The sequence below is a fragment of the Euleptes europaea genome, chromosome 1, assembly GCF_029931775.1.
Source record: "Euleptes europaea isolate rEulEur1 chromosome 1, rEulEur1.hap1, whole genome shotgun sequence".
NCBI classification, from domain to species: domain Eukaryota; kingdom Metazoa; phylum Chordata; class Lepidosauria; order Squamata; family Sphaerodactylidae; genus Euleptes; species Euleptes europaea.
Genome location: NC_079312.1, coordinates 132,818,101 through 132,830,220, shown reverse-complemented (window position 1 = coordinate 132,830,220; position 12,120 = coordinate 132,818,101). Strand labels below are relative to the sequence as shown.

Genomic DNA, 12,120 nt, shown 5'->3' with positions numbered 1-12,120 from the left:
AAACACAACTTAGTGCTGCACTTGTCTATCATGGTAGCTTCAGAGGACTCAAACTATTCCCTACAGGCACAATTTCCCTAGCTATACATTATCTCCACTAATGTGTGTGAAGACAAATCAAACTGCAACACAAACCAAACAGAAGTGAAAAGATTTATTTCCATTGAGTTGAACCTTCTTCCAACTTGTGGGGCTCCTATTACCAGAGAACAAGTTTTCTATACCAAATACAGTTGGGAAATAAATAGACAACCTGCTTGCAAAGACAGTGTAAGGAAGGAGAAGACAGCTCTTGTTTATCCAAGAAAGGTTGGCACTGAAATCTTGAAGCTGTTTCTCCAACTCAGTGTAGGAAATGCCTTACCTTCTCATAATGTGTGCATAACAGTATCAGTAGCTGCATCTCATGGCCTGAATACCCTAATCCAGAGACGCTTCATCTCTCGCACTCTGAACTAGGGTGGAATAGGTAAGGTGTACAGCAGTCAACATCTGTTCATTACAGTAGTTAAATCTTAATACACAAATGTTACAGAACCAAAAAGGCCCGTAGACCTATGTTTTGGCATCAAGTCCTTCCAACAGTGCTGAAAAGCAGAACTAGGAATGCCCTGCATCTGCTTCACCCAATCTAGAAAAGCAGCACCATGGGAATTGAACCCTATACAGGAGCTGTGAATACAGTGAAAAATAAAGGGTACCTAGGCAGTGGCATAATGGCACTTCTGGGAAAAGCATATTCTGTGACTGGCAACATCAAGGGTCTCCCTAGGAAACGAAAGGGGCATTGACCTCTACTTGCTGCAGGAAATTTTTAAGTACTATCACCGGTCTCAGGCTTGCTACAACAAAGAGGTCTGATGCCAACTCTTGAGGATTCCACTGCACTGATTCAGCAATTGTTATGCCTTATGATTCACACACAAGCCAAAAAAGGATACTTTCAGTCCACAGCTGAAAGGAACATAGAGCATGTTCTTTAAGAGAAGTCACTTTCAGAAAGGGCAGAGGAAAGCAGAAATATCCCAGAACCTATCACATAAAATAATTGTGGCACCCTTGCCACTTGAACAGTGGATGCCCCCTCCCCAACCAAGCATTGAATCAATTGCACTTATATGGTTATCCCTGCTAGCAACAATGGTAGCAAGTCAATACACCGGTGGAGGCTGGTAGCCTTCTGAGTCCTCTCTCATGTGAGTGAAGGGGGGCTGCTGGTAGCTTTCATGGCTGACATTCGGATAGCTGGAGTAGGGGGGTGCAGGGTCTGGAGCGGGGTCAATGTAACTGTGGGCAAAATCTTGCACACCCATACGGTAGCGTTGAAGTGCAAAAGTGATCAGGAGCCCCTGTGGAGAAAGACAGTTATCCGGTTGACCAACGAGAATTCATCCAACTGAGTAGCTTGGGAGAGATAATGAGTATGGTCATTTATGCATGGGAGGTTTTGCCTTGGATTTGCCGCTCTCTAGATGCACATTTCCCCCATCGAAATTCTCAAAACTCAACAATAAGCCCTCATGCAGAGTTTTGAGAATTCAGACGGGGAAAATGCATCTAGAGAGCGGCAAAACCTCCCATGCATAAATGGCCTATGTTTCCAAGGACTCAAACTGAACGTGAACTAAAACATTTTCCCCAGACTTAGAACAGAACTTTAGCCACTACCTTAAATTAATTCGAACAGATGCACCCCCCCCAAAAAACCCTACTCCAAATCAGACCATCAGTTCAGAATAAGGGTTTGACTTATTCTCACTGGTTCTACCAGAACCTGAAGGATTTATCCATTTTGGGGCTCTCTCTACTCCAGGTTTTTATACTGTCTTTAAGGGCTGCTGCACCCTAGAGGCTATGCTGGTCTCCAGGCACAGCAGACTGCAGCAGCCCACAAAGTCTATTTCCCAGGTAAATGATCATTACAACATTCCCTACATTTAAACTATCAAGTGAATCAGAAGTGGGCTGGTTCACATTTGCCAGTCCTATCACCAAACCTTTATAGGACAAACCAGAACAATGCCACTAACAGCTGTGTACACTCATGAGGCTGCCTTATACTGAATCAGACCTTTGGTCCATCAAGGTAAGCACTGTCTACTCAGACTGGCAGCAACTCTCCAGGGTCTCAGGCAGAGGTCTTCCACATCACTTCCTTCCTGCTCCTTTTAACTGGAGATGCCAGGGATTGAACCTGGGACCTTCTGCATAGAAAGCAGAGGCTTTTCCACTGAGCCACCACACCTCAACTGTGCCTCAACTGTAACTGAACCCCAACTTTTCATAGTTTTGTTCTCCAATAGCTTTGGCAAGGCCACTATCTTGGTCCTGAACATAAGACAATATGAAGTTGTTTTCAGCCTGGGCTCTGTGGAACAAGGATTTCATGAGAATTTACAGCTTCCTTCTCTAGGCATTTCTCTCCAAGTTGCACTAATTATAATTTTTGCATTTGAATTTTATGTTTGTTAAACTATTTCCTGTTTCTTCCCTAACTTTGTGGAGATAGGCCAGAGCAAGGAGAGATGACAAAATTCTGCAGGATTTCACAAGTCCCAAGAGCTTTTCAACCAAAAGGAGAGTTGAAAACCTGTGGCTTTGTGAGCAGAGTACCATTCCTTATGAATGTGCTGTTTCCTGGTATTCCCCAAAAAGCAAGGTAACATTACCTCCCCACAAATCACTTTTGATTTTTCTGGAACTGGCTAGCTGATAGGATTCAACCATGAACTCTATGGGGCCAGAGAGAGTAACCCTCACTCACCCATGAGAAAATGGAGAAGAAACTGAAGGCAATTGAAGCACGAGCAGAATCAGCCCCAACCGTTACATCACGAGGGTTCGTTGATGCCCATTGGTTTGTCAGCACACAGAACCCAATGAACCACAAAAAAGTCCAGAGAGCTAGAAAGAAAAAGGAGAGAGAATGCTTAGGAACAGTTGAGAAAGCTACAGTATATAAATAGTATACAGAAACTTTTGTTAACCCCTGTTCTGGGACTCTGCTAGTTTGGAAGCAGGGAACTCAACAGAAAGATGTACTGCATACAGGCACCATTCACTCTCATATGCTAAACCCCAGCTGATGGGCATTCTTTACTGTCACTTATCATTCTGCCCTTTCTAGTTTCCTTCTCGCGGGGGGATCATAGCTATTGATTCCCTTTACCACTACAGAGAGTAGCTTCCACTATGATCTGGCTTGTCTGGAAATTTTATTCTGAACAAGCTAGGCTTACTCTCCAGTCAGTCACATAATAGTATGCAAAATACAATTTTCCTTTGTGTAGTACCTCACTCAGCCCTAGGCTTCGAACGGAGTCCATTATCTGGCCTGGGCAAGAATTGAAGGCCCTGTTCTTCAGGCTACACTTAACACTGCCTAGCAGCCTCATTCAAGCAGCTGCTGTCATTTTCTTCAGGGCATGAGGCACGCTTGTTCATACCAGGACCCCGGGCGTTGTCCAGCACCACCCTTGCCAAAGAACTGCAGTATCAGTGTTTCTGTAATTCAAGCCCTTTCTCCTGTAGGGCACTTTCATACTTAAAAAACCAGGCTCCAATAGGCACCAGGCCAGATCCAAACACACACATCATTCTGACAGCAAGACAAGGGCAGCCACTGTTTGACTTTGGAGAGGGAGAGCTGGGAGAGGAGGAGGAGCAGCTGCGACAGCCACACAAGTGCCCGGCCCTTTAATATTTTATTTCAGGCCACTCCTTTGAGCACCAAATACCTGAGAAGCCCAAGTCTGCCATAACGAGGTACTTGCGATCAGTGGCACTGCTAATCTGTGGGAAGTAGGCATCAACCATGAAGAAGAATACACAGGCCAGGAAGGCAAGCACACCAATCCCAATGCCATAACGACAGGCATCCTCGCTATGGTTAAAGATGCAATAAAGCTGCTGTGATGAAGGATGGTTGGTGTAGCCTTCCCCAATGATGCAGGAGAAAACTATGAGTGCAAACACCTGCAAAGAAAGAGTACAAGGCTAGCACCTTCCACTGTGCAAGGAGGGAATTCAGCAATCCAACCAGGATGGGGTATGAAGCCATTAACAATTTCAACCAAACCCCCAAGCCCCTATGTAAACATTACTTTTGCAAGATCCTCATGTGTGAGATACCATGCCTAAGTGACAGGGAAGCGTTCTGCAGTACTATGCAGGTTGGGGATGAGGAAGCGAAAGCTACTGAAGTTGTGTCCCCACCAAAAGACAGAAGGCTACATAATACTTAAGGCACCATCTGAGGATTCTGTTCTAGATTTATGTTAAGACTCCCAGAATATAAAGTAGGCCCCAAATGAACCACTGCTGTCCTAGCTACAAGTCAACAACTAGGCATACTTGCTCACTGTCCTGAAAAAGGGACCTGAATCTGAAATAAAAAAGCAATGCTGAGACAGATCAAGTATAAGCACAACAGAAAGCAGAAGTTTCAGAGGGTAGATGTGTTGGTGTGCAGTAGAACAATTAGTTTCACGTCCAGCAGCACTTCACAAGTGCCAGAAAGCAGAAGTGTAATTTCAGTGGGTGCAGAAAGCACCTTTCCTCAGAAGACAGCTTGGAGGATTAGGAACTACAGGGTCTGAAGCCTGACACAGGCCTTTTATGCATGGGTAGTTTCTGCTGGATATGCTGCTCTCTCGATGGACAGTATTTGAACAGGAATTCTCAACTCACTATGCACAGGGGGGTTTTCCCCTGAAGAAATTCCCAGCATGCTTAAGGTTAAAATTTATGCACTATCAGGGAAAATGCATAGCTTCAGAACTTCTCGCTAGTAGCAAACAAAAAAAAACCTGTTCAATCAGACTGACGTCTGAAACAGAGACACTTCGCTGTGAAGCTGAACAAATAAGCAGCCGCATAGGTGGTTTGTGATTATTTCAAAGTTCTCCCTAGTGGCAAACAAAAAAACCCTGTTGGATCAGGGGTATGAAACTGACCATCCTCATAGGATTCCAGCTTGGAGAGGAGGGGTTGGATGAGGGCAAAGACAAGTGGGAGGGAGAAGCGAGAAGGAGCCTGGGGAGAAAATCCCGAATGGACAGATATGCACAAGACCAGCTTTCGATTTGGGATCGAGGCAGACATTAAACTCCGGGTAAAGCAGCATCCACAAACGCAGAAAAACCACAGGGGAGAAGAGCTAGGTGACTTCTAGGTAAAAAGGTAAAGGTCCCCTGTGAAAGCATTGGGTCATTCCTGACCCATGGGGTGACGTCACATTTCCAAGGCAGACTTTTTTTTGTTTTGTGGGGTGGTTTGCCAGTGCCTTCCCCAGTCATCTTCCCTTTACCCCCAGCAAGCTGGGTACTCATTTGACCGACCTCGGAAGGATGGAAGGCTGAGTCAACCTTGAGCCGGCTACCTTACAACCAACTTCCGTCGGGATCGAACTCAGGTCGTGAGCAGAGCTTTTGACTGCAGCACTGCAGCTTAACACTCTGCGCCACGGGGCTCTTAGGCGACTTCTAAAGGTCAGAAAATGCATGCATAATAAAAAACAAAGCCCCAAAGTACTTGGGGCTTGACAGCGACAAAAACCACCCATGCGTAGAAGGCCTCAGCGTGGCTGCTACTCCGTTCCCTCTTGCTCACCATCTACAGAAGTTAACGGGCAGTGATGGACGGGGCCCCCGCCAAAAAAAAGTTTACTAATAAATGGAAGCACCTAGCAATGCGGCAGCCGCCCATGGTAATATGAAGCCTGAAGCAGACTCACATGCTCGTCACCAGCAAGTAAACAGGCCCTGAAACGAGCCGCCCCCGTCTCCTTCACCCCCCTGCCCATCAGCTGACACCCACATGACCAGGTTGCGCCTCACCTAAAGCTCCGGCCTGTATGAATTGGCCCCCTTCCCTCCCCAGAGCGCGCAGGCCCGTTCACATTCAGGGCGCCGAGCGTAGTCCTGGACAGGCACGTGAGGCCCGGCACCCGCGGCTCCACATCCGGGCCCACAGCGAGGGCAGTCGGGGGGGGGGGTTAGGGCCACCCTAACGGGATACTTTCTGAAGCGCTCCGCCGCAGGTACTTTTCAAACTCCCTCAACTCCTCCTAGCGGCGGCTCGGGACAGGCCTCTCACCGAGTCAGCGCCGCGCAGGGCTGACAGTTGCCCCGGCGCCCAGGCAGACGTCCTCAAACGGCGCCGCGCGACTAACCCGCTCCGACCCGGAGACTCCCCCCACCCACTCACGGCACAGGAGCCGGACTCCGCAACGATCTCCCCCCCCTCCTCCAATGGAACGGTCCCACCTCAAGCTGTTCCCGGGACGCCTGAACCAGCCTCCCCAGCACAGGCGGGCGCGCCCAACTCCACCCGGGAAAGGGGTGAGAAGAGCGAGACGGTCTCCGGCGACCCACCTCGCCCGCCACTCACCGCGCTCAGAACGCGCGCCACCACCTGCGGCTGCTGCAGGAAGCGCCACAAGTCGAAGGTGCCGCCGGCCTTCTCGGCTCCATAAGCGCCCCCACCGCCCTCCATGACTCTGACGCGGCTTTCCAACACCCTCCCGGGCCGGAACTTGCCGCCGCCGCCTCGCCCCAACTTGTGCCTGCGCGCCCGCAAGCCCCGCCTCCAGGGAGGAGACCTAACCCGAGGGCAGGCGAAGCGGGGGGAGGCGGCGCCCTCCCCAAGTCCCAGGCGAGGCTTCCGGGCTATGCCGGGCCCATCTTTTCATTCGCATCCGGTCGTGGCTAAGGTGACCGCACTTTGTATTCCGAGTTTGAAAACGTTATAAAAAATCCTGTTCGCACTTTCTATGTATTCCCACCGATGTATTAAGAGTTTGAAAACGTTATAAAAAAATCCTGTTCGCACTTTCTATGTATTCCCAGCAATGTATTAAGAGTTTGAAAACATTATAAAAAATCCTGTTCGCACTTTCTATGTATTCCCAGCGATGTATTAAGAGTTTGAAAACGTTATAAAAAATCCTGTTCGCACTTTCTATGTATTCCCAGCGATGTATTAAGAGTTTGAAAACGTTATAAAAAATCCTGTTCGCACTTTCTATGTATTCCCACCGATGTATTAAGAGTTTGAAAACATTATAAAAAATCCTGTTCGCACTTTCTATGTATTCCCAGCGATGTATTAAGAGTTTGAAAACGTTATAAAAAATCCTGTTCGCACTTTCTATGTATTCCCAGCGATGTATTAAGAGTTTGAAAACGTTATAAAAAATCCTGTTCGCACTTTCTATGTATTCCCAGTGATGTATTAAGAGTTTGAAAACGTTATTAAAAAATCCTGTTCGCACTTTCTATGTATTCCCAGCGATGTATTAAGAGTTTGAAAGCGTTATTAAAAAATCCTGTTCGCACTTTCTATGTATTCCCAGCGATGTATTAAGAGTTTGAAAACGTTATAAAAAATCCTGTTCGCACTTTCTATGTATTCCCAGTGATGTATTAAGAGTTTGAAAACGTTATTAAAAAATCCTGTTCGCACTTTCTATGTATTCCCAGCGATGTATTAAGAGTTTGAAAGCGTTATTAAAAAATCCTGTTCGCACTTTCTATGTATTCCCAGCGATGTATTAAGAGTTTGAAAACGTTATAAAGAAATCCTGTTCGCACTTTCTATGTATTCCCAGCGATGTATTAAGAGTTTGAAAACGTTATAAGAAATCCTGTTCGCACTTTGTTGGGCCCCTTTCACTGTGAAGACGTCTTCCAACCATTTATAAGCCGTGGTATCCAAAAACCCTTTTAAAGCGATGTTTTTTACAACATTTTCAAACTCTTAATACATCGCTGGGAATACAAAGTGCGGTAACCCCCATCGCTTTAAAAGGGTTTTTTTTTTTTTTTAGACGTCTTCACAGCTAAAGGGGCCAAACAGAGTGAGAACAGGATTTTTTATAATGTTTTCAAACTCTTAATATATCGGTGGGAATACAAGTGCGGTAACCCCCTTAGTCTCATCAGCGGCAGGCGAAACTGAGGCGAGCGTCCGGTTCTTTAATGGCTAGGGATAGATCACCAGCAGTAGAAAAGAGCTAGAGTCCAGTAGCACCTTAAAGACTAACAACATTTCTGGCAGGGTATGAGCTTTCGTGAGCCACAGCTCACTTCTTCAGAAAGCTCATATACTGTCAGATATTTTGTTAGTCTTTCAGGTGCTACTGGACTCTTGCTCTTTTCTACTGCTAGTAACAGACTAACAAGGCTACCCATCCTGATCTATCCATAACCATAAAGCAGTGGTTTTAAACCTTTCGGGCCACCGCCCCCTTGGTTCCACAAACTCAACCCCAGCGCCCCCTTCCCTATCCAACAACACAGTTGAAGGGGCCCACCTCTAGCGCCCCGCTGCTGCCCCCTTGCCTCTTAGTGCCCCCCTAGGTAATTCCACCCCCCCTGGGGTGGTACTGCCCACCTTGGGAACCACTGCCATAAAGACTAACAAAATTTCTGGCAGGGTATGAGCTTTTGTGAGCCACAGCTCACAAAACCTTCAGGTAATTACTCTTCAGGTAATGAAGAAGTGAGCTGTGGCTCACCAAAGTTCATACCCTGCTAAAATTTTGTTAGTCTTTAAAGTGCTACTGAACTCTTTAATGATGGGGCTTTTCTTTGAAGACCCAACTGATGAATATTGGTGCACTCCTAAGCAGAGTTATAACACTACTATACCCATTCAGCTTAGATGTACCTGTTCAGAATTGCACTGCAGTGGCTGTTGCTTCCCCTTCCCCCACACCAGTTGTGGTTTTTCTTTCCTCTTGAGGTACGCCTAACCATCTAGATGCTTTCCAGGGGGAACTGAAGACTTCTTTATTTTGGAGTGGCTTTGAAAAATGATCATTCGTTGCCGTTCTGGTTTAGATTCAAGATCTTGATTGCTCCTAAGAGCTATTATTTTAGCTTTCTTTTGTTATTTTTACTGCTACTTATTGTTGGTTTTATAGTGTCTGGTATTTTTGATAATGCAAGATATACATCCTAAAATAGTACAAAACTCTCTTCGTTACAAAGCATAATTCCAAAGCTTCAGGAATATCCTGTGTGTGAGTCTGTAAACGATTGCCTCTGTTCTGTGGATGGACCAAACAAACTATAGCCCAATTCTGGGCATGTTTATTCACACACCTAAACTCCACTGAAGTCAGAGGAACTTATTTCCAAGTAATCATATATAGGATCATGAGGTATATGTGTGTTCAGGAATACAATCCAGAAGACTTCATAGTGCCACAGCGTCATAAGCTCTTTAAAGCAATGAAAACTAACTCCCAGCCTTTGGCTATGCGCGTAGAACATTTCCTCATCTCGACTAAAGCGTCCTTGACAATGCTGAACGTTGGTTCGTTATTCAGTTTAGAACTCCAGAGGCAGTTCAGAATAAGAAACTGCAATGCAATGCAATAAAATTTGAATAAAACAAAGACATATATGATGGAGGCTGTATGCTACCCAGTCCCAAATCCCTTTATTACACATAGTAAATACTCTCAAATATGTTTAAGAAGCTGAGTTACTGGTAGACCCCATGCCAGACACTGGAAACAGATTAGACATTACAATGTAGATAGTCCTGCACTCCAAAATCAGGAGCTGATGTTCAGTCCAACAATTGGCTTATGCATAACTCTTGGGGGTGGTACAGAGAAGCAGCTTACTTCATACTGGGGGTTTCTATCATTACTTATTTGTTTGTAATACTTTTATTCCTCCTTTATCTTGATCCAGAACTAAAAGCAGCTTACATTTTTTTTAAAAAAGCCTGTCCAATACACAATACTTTTTATTATTTTATCTTGGCTTTTTCTTTCGCACCCACATGGCTGTAAACAACTTGTTGACAATACAATATCAGCAATCAAAAACAAAATTCAATTTATCCCAGTCAACAGCCTTTGAATGATGAAAACGATTCAACTGAATACACTTATTTAGAAAATGTATACACTGTCTCTCCAGTGACCCCCTTGAGGTGGTTCACAAAGTAAAACCAAATACAGTAAGATAATTTTAAAAACTACATGATTGCTAATAAAACAAGCTGCTAAAACAATACCAAGCAGCCCAAAACGGTATCTATAAAAGAGCTTTCAGCCTAGAAGCCTGCCATAGAAATAGCTTTAAAAGGTTGCAGTTAAAAGCCTAGGGAAAAAGCAAAGTTTTGGCCTCATACGTAAAGGACAGTAATGTAGACACAAGGCAAGTCTCAATGAGGAGAGCATTCCAAAGATGAGATGTCACCCCTGTGGGGGGGGGGGGAAACCTTACTCTGGGACATCTGACCCCCCCTCCATTATTAACCCTTATGGGGAAAGACCATATTGCTGGCTTAAGTGTTTCTGAGTGAAGAAGCCATGGCAGCAAAACACATCAACTCTCCTTCCATCCCTTGGCCATCTTGCGTCACTTCTAGCTCATCCCCATTATAGGGCTTTGCTAGCTCCCTATTGCTATGCAAAGCTGTTCATGTTCTTACAATTAATGTTCCGTGGTGTAGTGGTTAAGAGCGGTGGTTTGGAGACAGTTTGCAGTCACAGAGTTGCAGGATGCAATATATAAATCCTGACTTTTCAGACCAGGGAAATTCTTTGCCTCCAGAATCAAGATGCATAGTTAGGGTTGCCAGCTCTGGGTTATGAAATACCTGGTGATTTGGGGGGTGGAGTCTGAGGAGGGCAGGGTTTGGGGAGGGGAGGGACTTCAATGCACAGAGTCTGCATGGAGAATGTGATTGGTAAGTTTCTGGTTCACACATTGTGTGGCGGACCCAAGCAACACAATATCTGCTGATCCCCATTCATTATTTTTTATGCCTTTTTGTAGCTTTTAAAGGGATCCTTATACAGGTACAATTGTATAACAACTGGCTTGGAAGGGTCCCAGAGGTGGGTGGAGAGCCTGCCAAGGGGGCAGCGAAGAAGGGGTGCCAGAAAGAAGGGGAGTTGACCCGCGTGCTGAAATACACAAGCAAGCACTCGCGATTTCAGGGATTCTTTATTTTAATTCGGGGGGAAACTGGGATGGGAAAACCAGGTAAAGTTTTGTGACGGAAGTGGGTTGGTCCTGCAGGAGGGAGACATCCATGAGTTTGGACAACTGAGATTCGCTACAATTGCCGGAGAATCGCAAGACAAAACAGCCATGCGTTATCGCCGACATAACTAGTCTGACTTACTAAGCAAAATCAAAGACAGCAGCTGAAGTTTCATGAGTAAATATGTTGTTGGGAGTCTAGTGTTACTTTCTATTGCCTGCAGCAAGCTTGGAGGTCTACTGCCTAGTCATGCTTTACAGACAGCCAGACACTGTAAGAGCCACAATAGGACAGCAGCTGGGACTCCCCTGATTGAGCATCCATGTCTATGGGGTGGGATAGAGGTTACTTGCTAGTTAGAGGATTCTTTGTGGTTTGGAAGATTCACAGAGAATCATCCTATGTGCTGTCATCGTTTGTGCAGAAATGGGATCTGGATTATGAGTGGCCAAGCTGTCTTCTTTCTACACAGGACTTGCATTAAGCTACACATAACACATACTGAATGTTCTTGTTATAACACCAAGCATAGCAGATGCTACCACTGAGACAGAAGTGAAGCATGAGGGGTGTGATGACATTCTAAGTTTTACAAGTTTTCATGGGGCCTGGATGGAAACAAAAGAGTTTGATGGCACCAAGAGAGGGAGGGGCATCACCCCAAAGAGGTGTGTGAGAATGATTGCTTTGTCAGATTTCAGTGGGCATAGGGGTCTTATGAAATCTGAATTCTAAGCACACTGGTAAGATACATGCAGATATTACTGGTAAGATATTGGTTTTGAAGATGCAATGGGAAGAATAAGCTTGCATGGGTTTATAGTTTTCTTTTCTCTATATTCAGTTTTACTTCATCCTTATCATCCCCATAGCTGCTCAAACATGTAACCCAATCAAACTCCTATGCATGACCTCTTCACACTGATTGCTTACGGACTAAGGAGAACAGTTATCTCAGAGTGCCTTATCTTCCTGGAGTTAGTCATTCCTATTGTCTGTGGTTCTGCAGCATGTTGGATGTTACAAGGAAAATTCAAGCAGAGTAGGGAGTAGTCCAAGAAAAGTTACTTGCTGATGAATGGGACAAAGGTAGCTTATGCATGGGTA

General features: G+C 45.4%; 1 protein-coding gene and 1 non-coding gene across 2 annotated transcripts; both read right to left on the bottom strand.

Moving 5' to 3' along the window:
- Nucleotides 1–1,142: 1,142 nt before the first annotated feature.
- SYNGR2 (synaptogyrin 2) lies at nt 1,143–6,520 on the bottom strand. Its single transcript, XM_056861296.1, has 4 exons — nt 6,391–6,520; nt 3,738–3,975; nt 2,765–2,904; nt 1,143–1,349 (listed from the first exon to the last, which is right to left on the bottom strand). The coding sequence occupies exons 1-4, from the start codon at nt 6,493–6,495 to the stop codon at nt 1,152–1,154; spliced, it is 681 nt and encodes a 226-aa protein (XP_056717274.1). The 5' UTR covers nt 6,496–6,520; the 3' UTR covers nt 1,143–1,151.
- TRNAR-UCU (transfer RNA arginine (anticodon UCU)) lies at nt 2,174–2,242 on the bottom strand. Its single transcript has one exon. It is a non-coding gene; the product is annotated as a tRNA-Arg (tRNA).
- Nucleotides 6,521–12,120: the final 5,600 nt, after the last annotated feature.

Excerpts from the sequence above, each read along its gene's own strand:
- SYNGR2 (XM_056861296.1), bottom strand. The coding sequence starts at position 6,495 with ATGGAGGGCGGTGGGGGCGCTTATGGAGCCGAGAAGGCCGGCGGCACC. Across the intron at positions 2,905-3,737 it reads GGCAGACTTGGGCTTCTCAG|CTCTCTGGACTTTTTTGTGG; the intron begins GTATTTGGTGCT and ends TTTTCTTTCTAG. Across the intron at positions 1,350-2,764 it reads TCTTCTCCATTTTCTCATGG|GGGCTCCTGATCACTTTTGC; the intron begins GTGAGTGAGGGT and ends CTTTCTCCACAG.